The following is a 27,165-nucleotide window of genomic DNA, read 5'->3' as shown; positions in this document are numbered from 1 at the left end:
ACACTATGGAACGCCCTACCTCCCCCCATTAGGGTTTCAAGAAGGCCCTCAAAACCCACCTTTTTACTCTGCCCTCCTGTATTTTTGTATTGTCTTATTGCTGTATGTCACACCTAAATATTGTCTGTAACTTTAAAGAGACTCCGTAACAAAAATTGCATCCTGTTTTTTATCATCCTACAAGTTCCAAAAGCTATTCTAATATGTTCTGGCTTACTGCAGCACGTTCTACTATCACCATCTCTGTAATAAATCAACTAATCTCTCTTTTGTCAGACTTGTCAGCCTGTGTCTGGAAGGCTGCCAAGTTCTTCAGTGTTGTGGTTCTGCTATGAACTCTCCTTCCAGGCCCCTCTATGCACACTGCCTGTGTGTTATTTAGGATTAGAGCAGCTTCTCTCTTCTCCCTTATCTTTTACAAGCTGGATAAATCGTCCTCTGAGCTGGCTGGGCTTTCACATACTGAAGAATTACAGACACAGGCAAAGCTGTTTGCAGGAAGAAATGAGCAGCCTGAAACTTCAGTGCATGAGAGATGCAGGGGGAAAAAAACACACAAATGATCTCTTGAGATTCAAAAGGAATGCTGTATACAGCCTGCTTGTGTATGGATGTATTTTCTATGTGTGGACATACTGTACATCAACCTACTTCCTGTTTTGGTGGCCATTTTGTTTGTTTATAAACAAACTTTTTAAAACTGTTTTTAACTACTTTTAATGCGGCGGGGAGCTGCGAAATTGTGACAGAGGGTAATAGGAGATGTCCCCTAACGCACTGGTATGTTTACTTTTGTGCGATTTTAACAATACAGATTCTCTTTAACTAATGTACAGCGCTGCGTAATATGTTGGTGCTTTATAAACACAATAAATAAATAAATAAATAATAAATATGCTTTAGGGCTTGTCTTACTGCTTGGCAATTACTTCACTGACCATGAACACAAGCAGCCTGTAAGTGTTGGGTCATCGGTGTACTGTACGCCCATTCGTTGTGTAAATTAAAAAACAAACCTACAAAATGTTCTATTAATGTCACTGTCCAAAAAAATGTGCAAACACCCCAGGACAATCCATGTAATTCTATTAACGCAGATGAAGCCCACTGCTTGTGGTACTGCCCTCCTCAACGGTTGCATCTGTTTTAAATGCAAGTTGTGTAACCTGCCTATAATTAGGCTCTGCACATCCATGCTGCAGGTCAATCAGATGCAGCCTCTTGTAAAGCGCTGCTTTCGCCTCCTGCAATATATTGGAAAATGTTTTCAGCAGATTCTGAAAGTGTGTACCAGGCATTAAAGGCAACTGAGAACCTGAAAATACATTTTTAAGTGGACCTGAACTCTTGCACAGTACAAAATAAAAAATAGAGGAATGCACATTGTATCAGGCTGCCTAATTCCCGCTCATCTCTGCATAATCACAAGTTGTTATTTGATCTCTCCTGTGTCACATGACTGACATGGCAGAGATGACAGATACGCTCATATGAAATCACAGGATGTTCTCAATATATCTGCTTCCATGAATCAGGAAGTAGAAACTGTGCAGATTTATTTTAGGATTTGTACGAGCTGTAACAAAGAAATGTTTTTCTTTAAAGGTGGTTGTTATACTGTTGTGTGTCTTTTAGAGCAGAAAGGAAGTTCTGAGTTCAGGTCTGCTTTAAATGAACCTCCCCAAAAGGGAGTTTCATAATGGAGTGTGCTGGTGGAGAAGGTGGGAGTTGGGGTGAGCGTCACTACTTGTCACTGCTTCTCCTCTGCTAACCCCCAGCCCTTCAGATTTCTTCTTCTGCATTTTCAGCTTCTCTACTAAGTGTTGCATGCGTGCCCACCGCAATGCATGCTAGGAGATGTAGTCTGTGGATGTGAGTACAGATATCTTCTTGCATCCACAGACTGCATCTCCCAGCATGCCTTGTGGCGGGTGATACTTTGTCAGGAACTTGATGAAAGATGCAGCTTGAAAATGGGCCATTTGGATTCCACCTTGGCCTTTGATCCATTTTCAAACTGTGTAAATTAACATAATCCTGCATCTACTCAAAATTACTTGCATCTCAATGGCCATTAGTGACATCAGTTATTCAATATATTCTATAAAGACCAGTCTAATGCTAGGTACACACCATACAATTTTATGGCGGATTTACCTGCCAGATCGATTATTTCCAACATGTCCGATCTGAATTTCAATTGATTTTTTTTTTATTTTCTGATTGTTTTTTTTTTTTTATCGTTTTTTTTTTTCAATCCATTTTCATTCAGTTCTATGAAAATTCATTTAAAAAAAATCTAAAAAAAAACTATTAAACGATGGGAAAATCGAAATATCGATTGAAATTCAGATTGGACATGTTGGAAATAATCGATCTGGCAGGTAAATCTGCCAGAAAATTGTATGGTGTGTACCTAGCTTTGGGTCACAACTCTGGTGTAAACTGAGAACTTCCTTTACTGATAACGGTGCAGAAAGGGTCCTTGTCTAGTTCATCATGACAGGATGCTAAGGGAATTCCAATGTGCATATGGATGACCACTATAGCTGTTATTTTCAGTGTGAGTTGTATAGTTTGAGGGTTTTGAACAGTACTATTCCTCAATCTCCGATATCTTGATTTTCTCCTAGACTTCACAAAGTAGCTGAGCCAGGACAAATGGGATCTTTGGCACGTCTGCAGAATTTCATAGAGGTGAGTTCTGTGCTTCAGCCGAAATGAGTTATTTGGGCGCACAGCCGATTTGGTACAGTAAATTAGGCACCACTATAGACCACAATGTGATTGACGGCATTGACTGAGTAATTTGGGCGCGAACTCCAGCTACCAGTGGAGGCAGCAGTAGGGGTCAGTAAGCGGCGGCAAAAGTTCAGCTATCTGGTGGCCAGGGTAAGTGGGCAGCGCCCAGCGTTTCACTATCATGAAGCCAAATTCTGGATACCGATGAGGTTAGTAGGTAGCACCTGGGGTTCCTTGGGCTCTGGATATCAGGGGAGGTGAGTAATCGGGTGCCAGGGGTGCAGCTATAATGTACCTGAACCCTAGATCTGTGGCATGGCGCTTGCTATCGTCTCCGTGATTAAGGTGCCCATACATCAGGTAATGTATGGGCAGATCGACCAAGAGACAGATCTCTCTCTGATTGTATATGATCCGAGACAGATCTGTTGTCTGCCCACACACTGCAGTTGAATTTCCGATTTGATTTCAGCATGAAATCTTTCAGGTATTGGCCTTGTGACTCCTCATCTGCCGCCTTGCTGCCACCCGGCGCAGTCTCCCCTAGTGTAAAATGTGCCATGCGTGAATACTTTACCTGTCGTTGTCCACCGTTGGCTCCATCCACATACACACGCCCACGTTTGCCAGCGTGATGTCACAAGTGCCCATATATACGCCGGCAACCACGTGGGGTGAGTGTATGTGGACGGAGCACGGAGCCAGCGGCGGAAAATGACAGGTGAAGTATTCATGTACAGGGCACCGGTAGGGACATTTTACACTGGGGGGAGGAGGGTTTGAGTTTCCGTTGCATTCATCACTCACCCCGATATCGTCTGACATTATGCCGCACACCTGATCGAGCAGGTCGGTCCTTCATCTTGCAGCATATCCGATCTGTGACCAATTTCGGCCTGAAGCTGGTTGTATCGTCGACCGGGCATGCTCTTTGCGGCACCGATTGTCATCCGATTTTGATTATAATCAGATTCGATCAGAGAGGGCTCAAGCTAATGGTCAATCTGGTAGCAGGTAGACTATAGGCAGCCATATATGTATTCGGAAGTATAGGTAAGGGGGGCCGATAGTAAGAATATTGGAATAATGGTAACATTACAGATAATCTATTGGCAATCGGTAACTGCTGGATCCTGCAATCCAATGAATGAGTCCCTCATTGCCATGTATGTGCTCCAGCTATGGAAGCGATGAATTCGAAATTCTCACGTAACTTACATACTGCATTTATTTCTTACAGAAAGCCGTCCAACAGAAGCATATCCCTCTGCCCAACGGGTACCTGCCTTCTTCATTCTGGAACAGCTGAAGTTCTACACCCCGGCCTGTACCCGCCTGCTGATGAAATGAGAATCGCATAACGTGGAGCAAGGAGCAAATGCATCATCTGTACTCAGTACTAGGGATGATCAATAACATGCAAATATTTGCAAGTTCATGCAGGATTATGTACATTTTTATGCAGCTTAAAAATGGACCAATCAAGTCCCACCCAGGTTTAAATTGATTGGTTCATTTTCAAGCTGCATATATTTTTATAAAATTTATATAATTCTGCGTGAACTCAGAAATATTTGCATCTCATTGACCATACCTACTCAGTACTCAAAGCTGGCCATACACCAGGCAATCTTGATTGTTCTCAACCACACCTACCTCAACCAGATTTACAGTGTGTTGACTTGTACAGGTAGCTGTGGTAGGACTGCACTCGGGATTGTAAGGTGTTTCTGACTCAATGTGGCTTTTTAGTTTCATTTTATTGTTTTTCCTAGAATTATTTTTCTTGTAATCAAATTGGGATTTTTTTTTTCCAAGATGTGTAAAGTTTTTTTTTTTCTGTGACACTTATGATTTTAACAGTATTAAAATACATTTTTAAAACACTAGTTGAGTCTTTACAAAAATTGTTTGCTAGGAAGAGCTGACGCACGTACATACAACTGTTTATTAGTGGCTTAAGGGCCCGTTTCCACTATTGTGGTGCGGAATCGCCTGTAAATCTCCTCTGACGAAATCGCATGCGGATACGATTTTACATGCGTTTTTTGCTGCGATTTTTCCCATAGGTTAGGGCAGTGGTTCCCAACCTTTTCCGGCCCGGGGAACACTTTCTGACCATATTTTTCTCCGGGGAACGGTGGGGGGCGCGCGCAGGTGTTTGCGCGACCTGGTGGACAGTGCCGTGCGCAGCAGGCTATTGGGGGGGGGGGAGGGCTGCGGTGCGGCTGCATAGCTAGCATAGTTGCCCCAGTATAGGGAGTTTAGTTGCCCCAGTATGGTTAGTATAGTTACCCCAGTATAGTGCCCCAGTATAGCTAGTATAGTCCCAGTATGGATAGGTAGTGCCCCTGTATAGTGCCCAGTATGGGTAGGTAGTGCCACAGTATAGCCAGTAAAGTGCCCAGTATAGCTAGTATAGTGCCCAGTATAGCTAGTATAGTTGCCCCCAGTATAGCTAGTTTAGTTGCCCTCAGTGTAGGTAGTTTAGTTGCCCCCAGTATAGCTAGTTTAGTTGCCCCCAGTGTAGCTAGTTTAGTTGCCCCCAGTGTAGCTAGTTTAGTTGCCCCCAGTGTAGCTAGTTTAGTTGCCCCCAGTGTAGCTAGTTTAGTTGCCCCCAGTGTAGCTAGTTTAGTTGCCCCCAGTGTAGCTAGTTTAGTTGCCCCCAGTATAGCTAGTACAGTTCCCCCCCCCCCCCAGTATAGATGCCCAGGAGGGGGTAAGCAGCGCTAGGAGGGGTAGTGGAGGCAGCGGTGGGGAGGGGGGAAATATCCCCCCCCCTCCCTCACCTGGGACCCCTCCTTCTGCCTCTCTTCCCCTCCATTTAGCGGTGGCAAGTGCGGGCTCGGCAGCGAGGAGACATGCGCAGAATTACTCACCACGCCACGTTCCAAGCGCCGGCAGCGTCATGTCGTCACAGATCTCCGCCTTCAATGCCGCCCACTGTGCTTCCGCTAATCAAGAAGCACAGTGGGCGGCATTGAAGGCGGAGATCTGACGACATGACGCTGCCGGCGCTTGGAACGCGGAAGTGGTGAGTAATTCTGCGCATGTCTCCCCGCCGCCGAGCCCGCACTTGCCACCGCTAAATGGTGTAGGAGAGAGGCAGAAGGAGGGGTCTCAGGTGAGGGAGGGGGGGGAATATTTCCCCCCTCCCCACCGCTGCCTCCACTGCCCCTCCTTCTAGCGCTGCTTCCCCCCTCCTGCGCCCTACAGTAGGAACAGGTCTGGCGAGAGGCCAGACCTGTACGGCACACCAGAAAACATCCCGCGGCACAGCGGTTGAAAAACGCTGGGTTAGGGTATATGCAATTTTAACCATGTCACTGCCTGTGTTCATTTACATTAGTTTCTATGCGAAATCGCACGCGAAATCGTAGGGAAAACGCATGCCAAAAACGCATGCGATTTCCCTATTCAATGCATTGCGTGCGATTCGCATAGCGGTGTGCAGGATGTGAAATCTGACGGCTCTGCCATGCAGATTTTCCCCGCACAGAAAAACGCACAGCAATTCTGACAAGTGTAAACAGACCCATCCACTTGTGGATTCGCGATAGTGGAAATGGGCCCTGAGTGTGAAATGTTCACCTGAGTCATATCAGATCATGCAGATGACTGCCAACATTTTTGTCAAAGGGCAGTGATACAATTGTAGCTACGTTCTGCATCTCCTGTGCCAATTTGTTTGTGATAAATTTTGTTTTCCTGGATTTATCAGAAAAACGTTTTCACCACACAAGCATGTATACTTTTGCAATTGCTTGAATGCCTTTTCACCAACCTTTTTATTAATGCGTGCTGTGATCTTTTATGACCCAGGTATAACTTTGATACTTTTACCGCTTAGAAGTGGAACATTTTTAGAAGACTCCAGTCTAGGTTTGTTGGATCACGCAGGCTCATTGCTGCTTTCCATTATGTACATTGGTGCCATAATAACATAACACACAGAAGAAGGCCTGCCTGCCTCTACTGTTACACATTGTAACTTCACTGCTCGGCTACGGAACCAGCTGGCCCTTATTGTTTTAAAAGGAGGCAGCCCTTCCTCCCGGCCAGTCCACGTCTGATAGAAGTACAGCAAAGTCTAGACAGATACTTATGGTATAGTATTCGATTATTGGGCACACATAGGGTAATCTGTTGAAGGAACATTGTATGCCGTACAGTGTGTTGTCTCCCGAGTGCACGGGTTTAGCATGTAGTGGACTGAAATGACGACAGATAATTGGGTTGGTCTGGGGTAGACTGGGCTGTCACGGTACAAATTCGTACCAATGACAAAGTTAGTGGGAGATGGAAGGTCCTCAAATTATTTAATGGTAGTTGGAGATCCTTGTTTTCCCTTAACCTCCTGAGCACTAGGGCTGGTTCACACGGACGCTTGGCGGCGTTTACCACCAAGCGTTCGAGACTCGTCAGCTAAATGCTCCCATTCAAGTGAATGGGAGCGTTTAGCATTGCGCAGTTACCAGCGACTGCGCAAACGCAGCGTTCCGATCTCGATTTAACGCGACGTTTCAGCTGGCCCTAGAAGCCGACGTTTCAGCTGGCCCTAGAAGCCGCATGCGACTTCTGGGGTCGCTTAGCCGCCGCGTCTTCATGTCCCCTTGCGGGGATGACAAATGCCGAACGCAACGGGAAGCTGACGATTGTTGTACTGCCGCCCCTAAACAAGACGTCACTGGACGACGTGGCTTCCGGCTGCCTCGACCGCCACCAAGCGTCCGTGTGAACCAGCCCTTACGCCGCTCAGGAGGTTTTGCCAGTCTGAGGCCCCATGGTTAATTGATTAGATCCAATGCCTGCAAAAGCTTTAGCTAGCACTAGACTAGCTAGTATAGGTGGCCAGCACCCCCCAATCGCCCCCGATCCAGCCACTTACACATTACCCAGCCTGCTTCCAGCGTCATGATGTCATCCATAGAGAAGAGCGGAGCTGTGTGGGGAGGCTGCGCCGATTGCTGGAACCAGGCTGGGTAATGTATTGTATAAGCTGGATGGGGGGAGCACAGGCGATTGGAGGGTGTGGCCACCTATACAAGCTAGCCTAGTACTAGCTAAAGCTTTTGCAGCCATTAGGTCTAATAAATGAATCATGGGGGACTCCTGAGGCTAGCGAGCCGTACGCCTGACAGTGTCGGGCATACCGCTCAGGAGGTTAAAGCGGACCTGAACTTCTCTGCTCTAAAAGATAAGCAACAAAATAACATCCTTTAAACAAAAATGTTGTTACAGCTGATGCAAATCTGCTGTGTGTCTGCTTCCTGCTTTAATGGAAGCAGACATATATTTTTAACACCCTGTGTTTACAAATGAGATCTTTGCCGTGGCAGTCAGCTGACACAGCTGAGGGAACAAAATACAATTCATGCTTAGTCACAGATGAGGGAATTAGACAGACCAAACTCTCTAAATACATACAGGGTGCATTTCTCTGTGTTCCTTCTGTCCTGTGTGAGAGTTCAGGTCCACTTTAGAGTGACCCTGAGATGAGTTGATACAAAAGATTTATACATAACTGGGGCTTCCTCCAGCCCCCTCTGGACCAATTTCTCCCACGTCGTGTTCCTCTGCCTTCTCACCGGGAGCAACGCCAGAGGGTGACGTTGGGAAGCGCATGAATGTGTTGCGCAGTGGAGAGGGCCGAACTTCTATGCTCCCTCCCTCTCCTTGTGGCCACCCTCCTGTCATTGTGCTCCCTCCTCCCATAAGTGTTGGCGCTGCGGAAGAAAGCGCTTCACACTCACCAGGCTTCGAGCTCCATCAGCTGCCAGGTCCACGCTGTCTCCTCTGCAATGCCGCTCACACTACTTCCTGAACCAGGACTGTTAGCTGCCAAGCAAACACGCTTTTGAAGTTCTGTTTTTGAAACAGATCCTTCCTCCCCAACCTAAAGTTATACTGTATACATAAGTGCAGTGGTGTATCTAGGGAATTTGATACCTGATGCTGATTTTTATTTTTTGGTTGTTTTTTTTTACATACAAAAAAAAAACCTTGATGGGTGGGTTGACAAATTGGGATGCTGAGCATGTTGCTGGCTTGCTGCAAATTTTGGGGGAAAAGGAGTTGACAGGATGTGGACGGAGCTAACCGTTATGAACCTCTTTATACAATGCTGCAGAAGATGTCAGTGTTATATAAATACACAATAATAATATGGTAGGGCATTAGACTATGACTATGGTACGATTGGATTTTGAGGTCCTCTAAGGATAGTTACAAAGGGGGACATATGGAGGAGGGGAGAAATGGCATGAATGACATATCCGGACTGCATACATCACCAGTGCTGTTTGGCAGGGACAGGCTGTTAAAAAAACAAAACAAAAAAAACCACTGAAATCTAAATAGAGGAAAGGGTCATGTGGGAAGACAACAGGGTGGGAGGGGGAGCTAGGAAAATAGATTAGTTTGATGGCAGGTAATCTTATCTCAATTGCCAGTAACTTGCTCCTCTGCTCACTACAGAAGTCAGCTGTCAGCACCTGTATCACTGACTTCTGCAACAGCAGACTGCCTTGCATTGTTGATTAAAGGGAACTGAGAAGGATATGGATTTTTCCTTTTAAAATAATACCAGTTACCTGAATCTCCTGCTGATCCTGTGTCTCTAATGCTTTCAGCCACAGCCCCTCAACAAGCATGCAGATCAGATGCTTTGACTGACGTCAGACTGGATTAGCTGCATGCTTGTTTCAGGTCTGTGATCCAGCCACTACTGCAGCCAAAGAGATCAACAGGACTGCCAGGCAACTGGTATTGTTTACAAGGAAACATCCATATCCCACTCAGTTTAGGTACCCTTTAAATACTCTGATCAGGATAAATAATCAATAGTCCAGGGCACTCTAATATTAACCCTCCTGGCGGTTTGCTAAAAAATCGCCAGGGGGCAGCAAATCTTTTTTTTTAAAATTTTTTTTTTTTTCATGTAGCGAGACAAAGTCGCTGCTCAGCGGCATCCCCCCAGCCCCTCCGATCGCCGCCGGCGATCGGCGATCAGGAGATCCCGTTCAAAGAATGGCGACGGGGCGGGATGACGTCAACGACGTCGTGACGTCATAGGGGATTCCGATCCACCCCATAGAGCTGCCTGGCACTGATTGGCCAGGCAGCGCACGGGGTCTGAGGGGGGGCGGCTGCGGCGCGGCGTAGCGGCGGTGATCGGGCACTGTACGCAGCTAGGAAAGTGCTAGCTGCGTGCAGGAAAAAAAAAATTATGCAAATCGGCCCAGCGGGGCCTGAGCGGTGCCTTCCGGCGGCATAGCCCGAGCTCAGCTCGGGCTTACCGCCAGGAAGGTTAAAGCAGCCAGTGCACATGGCTACTAATGACAGGCAACTTCTGAAGCACTAAACGCATCCTGCTTATGTCCCCGCTGCAGCACGGCAATCATTCTCTCTAATCACCCTGCTGCTCTGCACATTCACTCACTGTAGGCTGTGTTGAGAGCAAGGAAATTGTACAGTCCCATGCATTGCCTGCTGCTATTTTCCTGAATGTTGCCCAAACTATGAAAAAAGGTCCCAGGTGGAAGAACACAGTGGCTGAGCACCACAGCGGCACCCCTAGTCATGGTTACACCCGGTGCTGCTGGTGTGTATTTTTGCCCATTCATCTTTAGCAATGAGCTCCAAAACTTTCAGCTTGGAGGGTCTTCTTGCCATCACCCTGATCTTAAGCTTCCTCCACAGATTCTCAATTGGTTTCAAGTCAGGACTCTCCAAATCGTTCATGTTGTGTGCTAATTTCTTCAACACTTTTGCTGTGTGTTTTGGGTCATTGTCAGGCTCCCTGCACACTGCATGCGATTCCTATTTATAATCGTTACTGCACGCTGCGTTTTTTTTCTGCTGATAGCATTCAGGGAAAACCAGAATTGTGAATCGGAATCGCAAATCGGATTTGCAGTGTGCAGGTTGCATCATGCTGAAATGTCCACTGGTGCCCAAGGCCAAGTTTCTCTGCAAACTGCCTGATGTAGTTGAGAATCCTCATGTAGGGCTGGTGCACACCAAAAACCGCAAGCAGATCCGCAAAACGCTAGCGTTTTTTGAACCGCTTAGTGTCATTTTGATAGCGCGGTTTTGGGGGCGTTTTACGTTTTTTGCGTGCGTTTTTGCAAGCGTTTTTGGAAGCGTTTTGCGTTTTTCAGGAAAAGAGGTAGAAAGACCTTAAACAAAGGGTTAAAGTGTGATATATTGATGACACATGTGAAGCACATTGAGCAATTGAAGTAAAAAACCCAATATAAAAAGGGTGGGGTCCTTAACAACATTGTGGGTTAGTTCAGGAGAGGTGACACTGGTTTGGAGAGAAGAGTGACTTGTTTTTGAAAATGTTTCCTGATGTGCTGTTATTGGTCTGTGTAGCAGCATATATGAGACGTAGGCCAAGGACAAGGAGATACTGGGTGCATCCCATGCTACAAGAGCGGCGCCGGAAGGGTCAATTTAGGACCCTATATAGAGATTTGAGGCACCATCCAGAAAAGTTTTTTGGCTACACCCGCATGTCTGTGTCCAGGTAAGAATACTTGTCACTTTTTATCATGGGGCTAAGTATTTTGGGGAGGAATGAAATTGGAAGCACTTTTTGGCCCTTAGTTAACTGTGTTTGACTGTAAACAGAAAAACAACACAATAATCAATCCGGTGTATACATAAGCTAACCAAATAACTGTGATACTTGATCCTGGTGTGTTATGTATTCAATGCTTAAGGCCTCCATCTAATTTTTCTATAGGAGTAACTACTATATTATATATCCATAGTTTACCCAAAACATTTGGAGTATATTATGACCTTACATACTCCTGGTGCATACTTCATTAAGTATATGGCAACAATCAGCATATGGGACACAGTAATGAAGCAATGTTTGAACAAAATCTTTCGTTTTAATGTTTTGTTCTTCTGTGCAAAGAATATTTTGGACATGTGTTGTCCATACTTTGCTTTCAGCAGCAAAAGTAATATGTCACAAATGAAAAATGTTTCTGCAACAAACAACAGTAGATCTAAAGATAAGCATGCTCTTTTTTCCTAGTTTTGATGGCCTTTTAGCCAAACTGAAGGATGCCCTTCGCCGACAAGACACTAACTTTCGCCTAGCAATCACACCAACTGAGCGACTCCTCATAACATTGAGGTAATGTAAACTAAGATCCAAATCTGAGCATTGAACAATAAAATAAAATGTAAAACTATAAAAAACTAGTCATGTTGTGATAGCAAATCACACATACCACCACTGCCCTGATTGTAAGCATGTGTACCTGATTCAGCATTTGTATGAGGCTGGCTGTGCGATGTTAAATCAGTGTACACTGTAGAGTCACTGTGCATAGATGATGTTTGAAATCGCATACCTTGATCAGGGCGCTGAGGTGGAGGCATAGAGTAATGAGGCTGTTGACCATATGGCATGTTATGCATATGCATTGGTGGGTAGTGGGGTGGGTCATAAATGCGTTGCATATGGTAAGAGAGTTGTGGGTGTGCATTATATTGTTGGCTGGAAGCAGGCAGGTGCGGTTGCTGCAAGTAGTTGTGCACATTGTCATCTTTTTCTAGGTGGAAGCACATCCTGGACCTATAGATCTGTATATTTTTACTGTACTTGGAGAGCGTTTTTGGTACTCTTGGAAGAGTTTTTATGGGCACCATGGACTTTTTAAATAGAATGGAAAGAGATTGGAACATACAGCTTGAGCAGATATTTCGGGTTGCTCCTGAGGTAAGCTCGGGACCAAATCCTGATATGCCAGACGAGTTTAGAAATCTGTGTATAGACATTAAAAATACTCATTTGGAATATATTCGGTTGTGGTGGAACATCCACAGCCTGGTCAATTATGTTAAAGAAGGCATTTTTCCTCGGGGACTTAGGGTCCAGATTTTTCCATCTTGGGAGGTCACTATAAAAGAAAAAGAGGACTGGGAAGAGGGTCTGGGAAAATGCTCACTGATTATTACAGAGATGCTTTTGAAACATGACAGAGAACTTCTACCTAAAATCAAGAACAAAATCAACACACTGTTGAAGGAGTTGGACAAATACGATTCTGTTCGGCTGGTTCAACCCTTCCTCTTGCAATTACAGACAGAAATTAATAAAGTAGAAAAGACCACAGTGGACAGAAAGAAGACAAAACTAGTGAGAGATAGGACCGATTACAATTTAGGCAAAGCCTTCTTTTGGAAACATAGAGGGAATGGTAAGGGCCAAAAACACAAGAATAAAAAAAGAAATCCCAAAAAGAAGGGTCCTACTTTGCCCAACCAGAATCCCAATAATGGGTTGAGTTACAGTAGACAACATCCCAATGTCAGCTTGTCTAGCCATGTGTCTCTCTCGGAATCGAGTGATTTTTTAGAGTCAGAAAGCGAGGTAGAAGGGGTGGCCTCGCTTATAAAAGAAAGATTGCACCCCACCTCCGCAGAACTGTACAACAACTTGAACAAAAGGAGACGGACCTACACAAGCCCAGAGGAGACTCGGATGTGAACAAGTTACAGGTACTCAATCTAACGGCTATTACACTTAGTGATACCGAGATGTCTCTATTACAGAAAGGCCTATCTTTTGCACCTATGAAAACAATTGACATCTTCGAAACTGTTAAAGATGTGTACTTATTTTGCAGGCGATTAATTTTAAAGAAGTTGTTCCACAGAACAGATGTCATGGATGAACAAACTCGTTTGGCCATAGAACTCCCTGACAATATAGATCGACAGGTTTTCCAGGATCTTATGGACCTGGTAAGTGAGAGTGAGGGCCCACAAAGAGAGAATGAGGACAGGGACAGCAGTATTAGGTTCAGGCCACAGTCCACTTTTCTGCCCTCTTTGTCGACCTGCCCTCCGGTCAAGGTTTTCTTTGATCTGGTGGTCAGGGACATTGAGAAAATCAGGACCAACAAGGGTATAGGATCCAACCTAACTCAGTTTGAAAGGCGGGCCCTCCAGGATTTGATGAAAAGAGATTATATAGTCATCCGTGAAGCTGACAAGGGGGGCAATGTGGTGATTTGGGATGTTAATGATTATGTGGCTGAAGCTAACAGACAACTTAACAACAAAAAATATTACAGGAAACTAAGGACGAATCCGACTGACATCTTTAAAGGACAATTGGAACACATCCTGGATGGAGCAAAGGAAGATGGTTTAATTTCAAAAAAAGAAAGACAATACCTTATGGTGAGTAAACCTATAATTCCAACATTTTACTTATTACCCAAGGTTCATAAGGACAAGACTAAACCTCCTGGCAGACCTATTGTGTCAGGAATAGGCAGTCTGATAGAAAAGAGTTGTGCTTTCTTGGATTTTTTTCTGCAACCACACGTTATTACATTAGACTCCTATGTTCGAGATTCGCTGGATCTCATTACCAAACTTAATGTAATTTCTGTACCTCCAGGCGTGTTCTTCATCACATGTGATGTGGAAGCATTATATACTAATATCGATCATGAATATGCCAGGGAGGCCGTCAAATACTTTCTCTCCACTACACCTGTTTCCAGACAAAACTTTAATGAATTTTTGATTGAACTTATGGGATTCATTCTCTCACGGAATTATTTTACCTTCAATGATGAATATTACTTACAGACACACGGTGTATCAATGGGCGCGAAATGCGCTCCTTCCATCGCCAATCTATTCTTAGGTTGGTGGGAGAGGTGTGTGGTGTGGGGTGAGACGATGGAACGGTACCACCCCTATATTTTGGGGTGGTATCGTTTCATAGACGATATCTTGATCCTGTGGGAGGGCCCCGAGTATTTGGGGCGGGAATTCCTACAGGACCTGGGAAAGAACACCTTGAATGTAGTACTTACCTCATCAATGTCCAATTCCACGACCAACTTTTTGGATTTACATTTGTTTTTCACAGATGATGGTCACATTGGGAGTACTCTGTACAGAAAAGAAACTGCTGTGAATAGCCTACTTCATTATTCATCCTTTCATACTCAACAACTACGGAACAACATACCTACAGGTCAGTTTTTACGTGTCAGGAGGAATTGTTCCAATGAAGGGGATTTTCAGAGGGAAGCCTCTGTTCTGAGAGAGAGATTTTTGGATAGGGGATACCCACGTAAGGTGGTAGATCTGGCACACAGGAGAGCCAAGAGGTCTGAAAGGGAGACCTTATTATACCCCAAAAGGAAAAACCAAGAACGGTGTGTCCGACTTTGCACACCGTTTAATAGTAGTTGGAATCAGTTACAGGGAATTATTCAAAAACACTGGTCAGTGTTGACTACCGACGCAGTAATCACCAAATTTCTACCTGATAGACCTTCCATCACGGCTAAGAGAGCTCCCAACCTGAAGGATTTGCTCACAAGGAGTCATTTCCAAAAAAGCACCACTATTGGAGTACAACCAGGGGGTAGTTACCCTTGTGGCAGATGCAACATCTGCCCCTTTATGAATGTCACTAAAACAGTTCACAGCCCAAAGACAGGAAGGGAATTCCAATTGAGACAGCATGTCAATTGTCTCTCTTGTGGAGTTATTTACATGCTGCGGTGTCCTTGCGACAAAATATATATTGGGCAAACAAAGAATATGCTGAAAGTGCGGATTCAAAAGCACTGGTCAACAATCCGGTTGGCGGAGAGGGATTGGATTGAGGGGAAGAACCTTACCCCTGTGGCCGAGCATGCTCTGAAAATACATGGAGGGAGCACCAGGGGCTGGACTGTGGTAGGCTTACAAAAAATCCGTTTATCTCCTAGGGGTGGTGACGTAATCCAAACTCTGTTGAGGAATGAGACAAGATGGATATACGAGATGGGATCCTTGCAACCAGCAGGTATGAATGAGGAATTTACTTTTGTGGGGTATCTGAAATAGCCCCATTGTCCTTCTTCAACCTCTTTCTTTGACTCACTTGGGTGCCCATTGTGGATAGTGTCTCGGGGACCTTTTGTATGGCATGTTGTGTTTTTTTGGGTTTATAACTTTCCCCTATTGGTTGTATCTCTTGGGGTCTGGATTTACTCTACTTACTTGTATCATCATGTGAGTTTGTGTGATTATGGTTTGCTTTGGTGAGTAGTGAACCATGACTTATTGTTAGTTGGTTTGTATACGACACAGCCTCCATTTCTCTAGGGACTTGGGGTCATGGTCGCCTCTTGATATTGATTTGTGGATCACGGCATCTTTCCTTCATCCAATGATGGGCGATTGTGGATGTTTTCATTTCACTGCATCATATTTAATGTGTTATTTCTAGTTGCAGATTATACACATGATCATTTTGGACAGTATACATCCCTTATCTCTGTCTGAAGTAAGGAAGAATCTCTGACAGGACTTCTCTACAGATTCTGGACCCCTGAAGAGGATGTTGGATTGTCTATGCAGTGTTTCTTATATGGACTGGTCCACTTGGACGTTCTAAATTCAGGATTGCATGTGCTTATTTAATTGTACATTATCTACATAGTTTGCTATTGTTTAAACATGATAATGTGGTTCCGACAGTTATTATTTTATCTTGGGAGTAGCCTTGATTTATCTGACCAGTTTGAGGTCATCTGTAATGTACCCATGTACCAATTGGTTGTTGCGCTCTTTTCTAGTACTGTGGTAATGTATAGATAAGGAAATAATAATACAAATGTTCCTTATAATTTCTTCTTTATACTACATTTCCTTTATCCTTTGTCTTTCCCTTTCATTCTTTTTACATAGAGTATGTGTAGTTCTTTTTTGCAGCCAGTAGATGGGGTGGGTGTGCACATAGTTAATATTGTCTTGCAGGTTTGTATTATTTCATGCTTTAAAACCTGCAGTCTATTTTTAGACTCTAGATGGCGCCTATGCGTATGTTTACTCTAGAGTCACGTACGAACGTACGTGTTATACTTTTTTGGCCACAATGCGGCCACCATAGGTACGGGAGCCGACAGAGCTCTCACGCTGCTCAGCAGCGTGGAGTGATGGAGGCAGTAGCGTGGCCACGCTACGTTCGGGCGTCCATTCCCTCCTCCCCTCCTCTTGGATTAGGATAAAATGGCTGCAGGAGGTAACACAGTAGCTTTGAGAAAGCCACATAACGTGGCGAATCGCGATAGCAGCGGTGGGGGACCCGTGGAGCTACTTCATTACTGGTAGGTTTCTTCACTTGATTGGGTACATGTTTCACTAACATGTCTATCACTACTCTTTACTTGCCTTACATTTTCAGGGGATTTCTCCTTCACTCTATCTGAACATTGGTTTGATATTGATCAGTTGTTGTTTGTTATTTCACTGTATTACATCCAGTTATACAGTGATCACCTCAGTGGTTTTATGTGTGTTTTTTCCATGATTGTTGTTTAATTATATATTGTTGTATGCACTTTGCACTTTGGTTCCTTGTTTTTGCTATTTATGCTGTGTACTTTGCAGCCCCAACGTTCACTCATCACATCAGTGTGTCACCAATTATGGTTCACACCCTTAGTGGTGTGTCACACACAACATTAGCACTTCAAATTCCTGCCGGTTCTCCGACAATCTGGGTTTACATGCCATTCCCCACCTGTTTTTAAGTATGTTTTAATTGTTTGTGGATTGATAAATAAAGGATGTACTTTTTTCTATATGATTCATGTCTGATGTGGTGCGGTTCATTGAGGCCATAGCTGGTGTCTTTTTGTGCAATATTGTATCTTATTGGCCATTCTGCACATGTCAGGGTTCCTCCAAAATTATAGATAGGACTGTACCAATGTTATGGATGGTGCTCCCCAAATTGTTGTATTTAGTTCATTGTCATCTGCACGGCTCTCAGGTAGTAAGAATCTCCCCAGGGTCTCAGAGATGGCATGTCTGGCTGCCCATTGCTTATCAGGAGGCACTTTTTGTAATAGTGGCACCAAACTTAAAAGATACTGTGTGCATGGCTCTTTAAGTTGTTTCATTTCATCCTCTCGCTTCTCCATATGATCAACAGCCTTTTCTATTGAACTAATCAGCTTCTGGTCGTATTCAGCCCTGCTCATACCTCTTCCTATTCTCCTGCCTTGTGTAGCTACCCTCACACCTCTACTAGACCTGACAGTTGTGCGTGTCCGACTACTCGCTGGGCTGTGTGGTGTGTGATCTGGGATAGTAGAGTCACTGTCTTCCAGTGTAGCAGTGTCAACATCCTGTGTAGTGTCTTCTTCAACTTCCACATCACTGGTGGTGGTAGGTGGCACCTCTACATCGTCCTCCTCAGGATCTGGTGGTAGGCTATCTTCAGTCCTTTGGAAAGGGGAAAGCACAACTTTAGTTCATGGAATAGTGACCATGGATGTCACAGCAAATATATGGGCACAATGCGATGCATCTTTCATTGCAAAACAATAGCAGTAGCCTGTCTATTTTTCCCATTATTTGTGTACATAGCTTTTAGGCACAGCCCCTGAGCAAGCATAGAGCAAAACTGGCCTGAGTAAACTAGCACTGATTTTGGTAGATGTGTGTTACAGATGTGTGATGCAGACACTACTGCAGCCAAACATATAACCAGCACTGTCAGGCAACTGTTATGTTGGGTAACGAACAGTCCACATTCCTGTCATGTAATAATCATTTTAAACTGGACCTATGCCATCCTTACATTAAGCTACGTCCCCCAATATATTTGGTAGAGTGATGGCAGATTATGCGTTCCACACTACTGAATTGCATTGTGGGCCTACTCCTTCCTTCACTGTTCTATTGGCGAAGTTGACAAACATTGCAATAGGTTAACATTTACGCCATACTTACTCAGCCGGTTCATGATGTTTTCTTAGAAATTCTAATATGCCACAATATTTATATTTTGTTCGCTGCGAACTTCCAGACCCACTTTTGGATTCATGGTATTGCTTTTCAATCTCCTTTTTGTAACTGTCTCTGACCGACTTCCATCTTGTCCGCAGGAGGGCAACTAGGAATAAAAATAAACATACATGTTATTTCTTTTCTTTTGCAGATTTCTGGCAACAGGGCATTCATATGCAGCACTTCACTACCAATTCCTCATGGGAAGAAGTACAATCCGATACTTAGTTTTGGACACCTGCAAATTGATCTGGAAAGTACTTCAACCGGAATTTATGCCAACTCCTGACGTACCTATGTGGGAGGCTAACATGCAGCTTTTTTGGGAGAAACCTGATTTCCCTAACTGCCTTGGAGCAGTGGATGGGAAACATGTCAGACTGGTTATGCCTGCATTCACTGGCAGTCTCTATTACAATTATAAAAAATTCTTTTCACTAGTGCTCATGGCTGTTGTGGATCCTAATTTGAAATTTATCTATGTGGATGTTGGGGCTTACGGAAGTTCCCATGATTCCTCAGTCTTCCAGCACAGTCGATTTGGCGTGAAGCTTCGCACAGGCCAGATGACTTTACCACCACCACGCCCCTGGCCTGACACTGTAGAACCACCTTACCCCTGTGTGTTTGTGGCTGATGAGGCCTTTGCACTGTCTGAGCATGTTATGAGACCGTATGCACAGAGAGATATGACTCATAAGAAAGTAGTCTTTAATAACCGCCTGACCAAAGCCAGACAAGTAGTAGAATGTGCTTTTGGAATTCTGGCAAACAAATGGCGCATTTATCACACTGCTATAAAAATGCAACCAAAGTGTGCTATAATAGTGGTGAAGGCAACATGTATTTTGCATAATTATGTGAGAACACTAGATAGCATGACCATAGAGGAGGAAGAGGGGGATCTTTCAAACAGTGCTCTTGTCACTTTACCACCAGCTACTTTACGTGGTCCCATTTCTGCCATTCACAACAGAGACAAATTAGCTGATTATTTTGTGCCATAACTGTAAAAACTAAAAAACCTGCAGGCTGCTATTTACTTACATGACTAGATCAGTATTATTGTGCAAATAAACATTCTTGAAACCGTGTTGTATGTCTATATCATTCATGACACTCTAAAGTGGCAAATAGCGCCCTAATAATACATGTGAGTACATACACACACATGTACCTGCTGTTTATAAGGAGAGATGGCTATAGAGAGAACAGCTTTGCCAGAGACCTGTGATAATGACATTTCTAATTGTTTAATTACTCATTTAGTGGAGGGGTGATGATATATTGTCTGCAAAGTGCTGCATGAAATCAATAAAATACAACAATTCTGTACACATATACTTACTCTTAGAATCCTTGCCCTTTTGGCTCAAAGTATTCCATTTTTCTCCAAGAAAATCTTTTGCAATGTTGCTCCAGATTTCATGAGCCCTTTGGTGGTCTTTATATCCAAGCAAAGACTTGTCATAAAGTTCTGGGCTGTTTTCAATCTTAATTATCAGGTTTTCTGTGGTAAACCACTTTGCTGCCATCTTCCTCCTGCGCAGTCTAAAATCCCTCATGCAAATCTGCCACACAGGAAGCACACTTTGACCTGGAAGTGCGCATTCTTGAAAAAAACGCATCCGCATCCGCATCAAAATCCGCTTGATCAAGCGGTTTTACAGGCGTTTTGCGTTTTTCCTATACTTAACATTGGAGGCAGAAACGCATCCGAAATCCAAAAAATGCCTCACCCAGGCATTTTTCGTTTCTGCAAAACGCCTGCCGCTCTGGTGTGCACCACCCCATTGAGATACATTGACCAAGCAGATCCGCAGCCGCAAGCGGATCTGAAAACGCCCAAAAAGCCGCTCGGTGTGCACCAGCCCGTATTGCTCTTTTTTCATGGTGCCTTTTACTGTGTTTAGGTTCCCTGGTCTATTGGCTGAAAAACACCCACAAAGCATTAGGTTCCCACCACCATGTTTGACAGTGGGGATGGTGTTCTTTGGGTTGAAGGCTTCTCTTTTTTTTTTACGCCAAATGAAGGAAACCTCATTGTGACCAAACAATTCAAATTTTGTTTCATCTCACACAGAAGACCAGAAGTCTTCTTCTTTGTCCAGATGAGCATTTGCAAAGGCTAAGCAAGCTTTTGTGTGCCTTATCTGGAGAAGTGACATCCTCCTTGGTCTGCATCCGTGGAACTCAGCAGTGTGCAATGTCTGTTGGATTGTCTGCCTTGAGACATTGCCACCAGCAGAGCCTACAGTAGATTCACCAGAGAAAAAAGTAGAGAGAGGAGCGCTCCGTAGTGCATTAAAATTTTTAATAGAAGACACGCAAGAATATAAAACCACTTACTAGAAAATGGTAAAAGACAAACATCTCTTGGGTAAAAACCCAAACAAATGACCCTGGATGGCAACTTGCTCCTCCTCTGTGGCCAGCAGTGGGGGTGATCCCAGATGGTAATGGACCGTGGGCGCCTTTCCTCTGGTCAGTGTGTGCAGTAACTTTGTGACGCGTTTCGGGGTATCCACTCCTTTGTCAGGCTAGTTACTGCATTGCACACCTATTGACAAAGGCGTGGATACGCCGAAATGCGTCGCGAAGTTACTGCACACACTGACCAGAGGAAAGGCGCCCACGGTCCATTACCATCTGGGATCACCCCCACTGCTGGCCACAGAGGAGGAGCAAGTTGCCACCCAGGGTCATTTGTTTGGGTTTTTACCCAAGAGATGTTTGTCTTTTACCATTTTCTAGTAAGTGGTTTTATATTCTTGCGTGTCTTCTATTAAAAGTTTTAATGTACTACGGAGCGCTCCTCCCTCTACTTTTTTCTTTGTTGTCACAGTTATACCCTTCAGCCGGGGTAGAGGAGCTGCTAGTGGATGTATTGAAGAAATACCCGAACTGTGTGTGAATAGCGCAAGATTCCACATCGTCCTTTGTTCCAGTAGATTCACCAGGCTGGTCTTGATGGTGATCCTTGGATTCTTTTTCACCTCACTATCTGGCCAGCACAGGTGTCACTTTTGGCTTCCGATCATGTCCTCTGAGATTTTTCCACAGTGCGGAACTTGCACTGTAGCCACTGGAACTTTAAAACATTTAAAATGGCCTTGTAGCCCTTTCCTGACTTTTTAGAAGCCAAAATGTGCAGCCGCCGGTCCTCATGGAGCCGGCAGCTGCACTGTTTTTCACCTGTTGAGTTGATTAAAACAGCTGTTCCCAATTATTCAGGGTAATTAGGATTAGCTTTAGAACAGCTTAGACTATTTGGAATGGTATAGAACTTTGGATTTTCCCACAAACTGTGACAGTTTGAGAAGGGTATGTATAATTTTGGACTGGACACTTTTTGCTCAAATGTAAATAAAGGCTGAGAAACGCTTTTTTTTCCCCACAATAATGCCTCGTTTACATCGTCTTGTTATCCTTTGGGAGACACCTACCGTATGTCATTTCCTGTCAAAAAATTACTTGCTGGTTGACTAAAAGTAACTTTTAAAGTCAAAAGTTGCCAGGGGTATGAATAATTATGGGCAGCACTGTATGTAAGCACTCAGCTGTACCTCCCTGGCGTTCAATTTTCCCAGGATTTATGTGCAAAAAGTGATAACATTTATTTTTAAAACTTTTTTTTTTCCTGTAACTTGCCAAAATGTGTCAAGCAAGGGTCTAGTATACAGTGCAGGAGAGTATTGATGTGTATGCACGTTTATACTGTTCACAGCATGTTTTTATGGATGGATATATCTGTCCATACTAAAGAATCCTGCCACTGATCATATTGTCATTAGGATTATACAGAAAATAGGATGCTTTCAATGTGCATCCAGTAGATGTCACTGTTTCTCTACTGTTTTTAGCCAAAGATATAAGCAAACCTGTATGGAAAACAAAACTGAAAATGACTTCCCTACAAAGGCTATTATTCATAAAACATACCCGCATGTGGTAATGCTGAAAACAGCTGACTTTACCGAGCACTTCGCAAAATGTCAATTCATAAAAGCTGTTACCGCATGAAAAGCTGACATTCCCGAGCAGTGAGGTAAATTACCGCCTTGTGCGGTGATTATCTCAACACATGTCGCTACATGTCAATTCATAAAGATTAGAGCAGGCGGTATTGGGACGGTGAATACCGCTTGCTTGGAAGAGGTGATAAGCATGCGGATAACAGCAAAGTTAATGGAGACAGATCTCCCAGGCAGCAGCGGCGAGAGCAGAACAAATTAGATTGTTTAGAAAGACTTATAGATTCAGTGCAGATTCAAGGCAAACAGAGGCAGTTTAAAAAGAAAATGCACATCTAAAGGGAAGTTGGGGATGCCTCTTTTATTGTAACCCTGTCTCTGCAGGAGAAAATGTATCAACTCAGGCAGCTTCTCATGTTACCGCCAGCCTTAGTTCGGGAAAATACCGAACTTCTATCGCAAGTGTAAACATTTGAATATATGACATTTGAGCATATGAATTAGCCCACAGAAATCTAAAATGCTGAATGCTGTATTTTCCCACCCGGATTTTTTTTGTCGAGCACACTTTTATTAATGATAGGCATAGTGGGAAGCCTCTGATGGTCCAGAGGCTTCCCAGATCCTCTGTTCCCCATGTGCTATTACGCGGGTCCGTCTTCCTCTTCATGGCCACATTCCAGTCTAAGCAGTTGTTTCACTATGGCAGGGGTATCAAACTCCATCATGTGAGGGCTTTTTTTTTTTTTTTAAAGGGATACTGTAGGGGGGTCGGGGGAAAATGAGTTGAACTTACTCGGGGCTTCTAATGGTCCCCCGCAGACATCCTGTGCCCGCGCAACCACTCACCGATGCTCCGGCCCTGCCTCTGGTTCACTTCTGGAATTTCAGACTTTAAAGTCTGAAAACCACTGTGCCTGCGTTGCCGTGTCCTCGCTCACGCTGTTGTCACCAGGAGCGTACTGCGCAGGCTCAGACTGTACTGGGCGTGCACAGTACGCTCCTGGTGACAACAGCGGGAGCGAGGACACGGCAACGCAGGCGTAGTGGTTTTCTGACTTTAAAGTCTGAAATTCCAGAAGTGAACTGGAGGCGGGGCCAGAGCATCGGTGAGTGGCTGCGTGGGCACAAGATGTCTGCGGGGGACCATTAGAAGCCCCGGGTAAGTTCAACTCATTTTCCTCCGACCCCCTACAGGATTCCTTTAAAGCGCTGGCAATTTTAGAAATCGCCTTAAAAGTGATTGTGCAATGATCTCCTTCGAGACTGTTCACATGTGCACGTTTCGATTTTACTAAAATCACAAGCGTGCTACGTGTACCATTTTCTGAGCGCTTTGGCTCAATGGAAGGTATAGGGATATCGCAAAGCGCTATCAATAAGGCTTTGTTCGCATTGCACGCGTTGTCGTCCGCATTTCGGCAACGCGTGCAGGAGGCAGACACGCACAAACATCAGGAGTGCATATGAAAAGAGAGGAGCGCTCTCTGGTGCATTAACTTTTTAATATTGCTTTTTGTGCAAGGTTAAGAAAAACTTACAAAGTTCAATGTAAAACAAAGATCATCTCAATTAGTGTATATCACCGTGTCATGATGCGCGCACTACATGTTTGTTCCTATTAGACTACCGTCGGCGTGCCCCGAGCGTTACTACAGTAACGACACGCCCCGCTCCAAGCGTTGCTATAGCAATGATGCGTCTTCTTATTCGCCTCCCTGCGGGAAGCTGCCGCTATTCCCCCGTGTCCTTACCCCGCTGGCGTGATTGGATCCTTTGGATTACCACAACTACTGGCCATAGTGTGGAGGCGACCAGACCGGTGATACCATCTTTAGGACACGGTGATATACACTTAGGGCCGTTTCACACGAGCAGTTGGTAGGCAGTGAAAGCCTGTCGAACTCTCACAACTGCTTGCTGCTGCCTGGTAACTGCTCACTGCTGACTGGTAACTGCTTGCTGCTGCCTGGTAACTGCTTGCTGAACACATAGTTCAACTGCCCATGTGAAAGGGCCCTAATTGTGATGAGCTTTGTTTTACATTGAAATTTGTACGTTTTAGTCCTAACCTTGCACAAGAAGCAATATTAAAAAGTTAATGCACCAGAGAGCGCTCCTCTCCTCTCTCTTCATTTGTTTTCAACAGCTTGTTTACTATAGTCCCAGAGTAAACCAGGAGCAGCACTCATTGGTGGTTTAACGCATGCTTGTGGAGATGCTAACTGACTGCGCAGTGGTGTGTTAAATCATTGTTTATCAGGAGTGCATAGACTGCACTGTCTGATGTTCCCGTTAAATGCATCGCGGACCAGTGCGGTCCGCGGACGCACGCTGCACGCATTTTTTATCAAAATGTGTGGCTGACCCATTAACTACAAGTGAATGGGATCAGCCACGCAGCGCATACAAACACAGATTGCATGCAATCGTACGCGTTGCGTTCCAATCGCACAGCCATCTGCGGGTTTTAATGTAAACGAGGCCTGAATTGCTCAGTGCTTGCGATACCGTAGCAGTGGCGAGTTATGTGAACAAAGCCTAAGGGGCCAAAATCTAAAACATGGTCTAAATCACAGGCCAAATTGTATAAGATTTATCATTTGTGTCCTTTAAAGGTCAAAGAGGAATTTAAAAATAATGAATCCACTTGCCTGGGGCTTCCTCCAGCCCCTGGCATCCATCCTGTGCCGTAGCTCCGGTGCCTCCCGGTCCCCTCCGGTGGGGAAGCCAACCTCGCCAGGTCGGCTTCCTCTGCGCTCCAGCGTGTGGGTCACTGGTCGTGCTGATGTCATCTGGACTGTACAGCACAGACACAGTAGTTCTGCGCCTGTGCTATACAGTCCAGATAAGGTCAGCGCGACTAAGAGACGCTCGCGCAGGCGCAGTCGGAATCTTATGCCGGAGGAGGGGACCCAGGACCACCAGCAGTGAGCGGAGCTGCAGCAAGGGCACAGAAAGGCTGGCAGGGGCTGGAGAAAGCCCCACGTAAGTGGATTTTTTTTATATTTGACTTACTCGGATGTGTTCTTTAAGAGCATGGGTATCTGCAGGATAAATTCCCACTTCATTCTTCTGTTTCTAAGGTTCACGGTTGTTTTTATGTAATGTTTGATTTTCTTAAGCTGTTTGTTATACACTTTTTTCGGTGTACAAATACCTTTTTAGATAGACTTTTAAAATAATTTAATTTTAAAATAACCTAAAAGTGTTTTTCATAGAAATAAGAGAGAGTATTTAAGCAGTGTGGGGTGATTTAAACCACTAGAAAAGTATAGGGGACTAAAAGAGACGAAAAAAGCGATAATTCAGCTTTAAGGCTCTGTTTACATCCAAAAACAAAATCACTGACGGCAGCAATTTTTGATTTTTTTTGCGCGTTTCCCCCACCCCCCAGCACTCTATTGCACGCTATGACTTTGTGCAAAGCGCTTTTGTAATCGCTTTTGCAGAACTCTTTGGCCTGGAAAAAAAAAATACAATGTATTTATTCTTAAAATCGTGAACGCAATCGCCGCACAAAGCGATTTTGTGAGTTTTTTTGTGAGCACTCTTCCTATACCTTCCATTAGAGCAAAATCGCCCCAAAAATTGTATAGGCACCGCTTAAAGAGACTCTGAAGGGAGTCTTAAATCATGTTTAAAGCTTTTATTACTGCAAAGCACTATAGATCGTGCTAAACCGCTGCATCCCCACGGCAAAACTAGGAGTTTATACCCCCAAATCCCCTCTGCAAAATCCACGACTTTCTTGGTCATGGATTTTGCTGCTCATGGAGGCAGAGCTTTGAGCTGCAGCTCTGCTTCCATGCACGTCAATCGCTGTGAGGATCTCCGCCTCTCCCCGCCCCTCTCTGTGAAAGCAGATTGAGAGGGGCGGGGAGAGGCGGAGATCAGCTGGGATTAGCGTGCTGAGAGGCAGAGCTACAGGGCTTAGCTCTGCCTCTTCAGGAAGCACTCCCCGGACTTTGCAGAGGGGATTTGGGGGGTATAAACCCCTCATTTTGCTGCAGGGATGTGGCAGTTTAGAACTATAGTGCTTTACAGTAATAAAAGCTTTAAACATGATTTAAGACTTGCTTCGGAGTCTCTTTAAATGCGCTGATATGAACCTTCTCATAGAGATTCTTTGCACAAGCATTTTGTGGACAATTTTAAAAATCGCTTGCACTTGAAAAAATTCCCAAAACGCCCTAGATGTGATCGAGCCCTTAAAGGGAAAGTTCAGGGACAGTTGGTAAAAAATAAAAATCCGAATCCACTTACCTGGGGCTTCCTCCAGCCCGTGGCAGGCAGGAGGTGCCCTCGGCGCCGCTCCGCAGGCTCCCGGTGGTCTCCGGTGGCCGACCCGACCTGGCCAGGCCGGCGGCCAGGTCGGGCCTCTTCTGCGCTCCATTGTGCGTTCCACGCCGGCGCGCTGACGTCATCGGACGTCCTCCGGGGTGTACTGCGCAGGCTCAGAACTACTGAGTCTGGGCAATCTAAGCATTTCTGTTTGAAATTGATTGGATGGGGGGAGGGCAGAGGTAGATTGACAGCTGGCTAACTACTACACATTGTGGGCGCCCACAGAAATTTTCCAAGGGGGATGGGGGGGCATGTGTGT

General features: G+C 44.7%; 2 protein-coding genes across 2 annotated transcripts in view; both read left to right on the top strand.

The window, feature by feature from the left end:
* The window catches only part of GLE1 (GLE1 RNA export mediator), a 60,986-nt gene extending 56,358 nt beyond the window's left edge, over positions 1-4,628 (top strand). Inside the window, exons 15-16 of the mRNA XM_068248530.1 lie at positions 2,634-2,697; positions 3,983-4,628. Of these exons, the coding sequence (XP_068104631.1) occupies positions 2,634-2,697; positions 3,983-4,051 (133 nt within the window). The 3' untranslated portion in view covers positions 4,052-4,628. The remainder of the gene's footprint in view (positions 1-2,633; positions 2,698-3,982) is intronic.
* A 6,498-nt stretch (positions 4,629-11,126) lies between these two features.
* Positions 11,127-20,020, top strand: LOC137528509 (uncharacterized). Its single transcript, XM_068249814.1, has 3 exons — positions 11,127-11,275; positions 11,798-11,899; positions 18,737-20,020. The coding sequence occupies exons 1-3, from the start codon at positions 11,130-11,132 to the stop codon at positions 19,590-19,592; spliced, it is 1,104 nt and encodes a 367-aa protein (XP_068105915.1). The 5' UTR covers positions 11,127-11,129; the 3' UTR covers positions 19,593-20,020.
* The last annotated feature ends 7,145 nt before the right edge of the window (positions 20,021-27,165 follow it).

This window comes from Hyperolius riggenbachi, chromosome 8, assembly GCF_040937935.1.
Source record: "Hyperolius riggenbachi isolate aHypRig1 chromosome 8, aHypRig1.pri, whole genome shotgun sequence".
Taxonomy (NCBI): domain Eukaryota; kingdom Metazoa; phylum Chordata; class Amphibia; order Anura; family Hyperoliidae; genus Hyperolius; species Hyperolius riggenbachi.
Note: the sequence above shows the minus strand (reverse complement) of the source record. Positions and strands in the feature narration are given on the sequence as shown.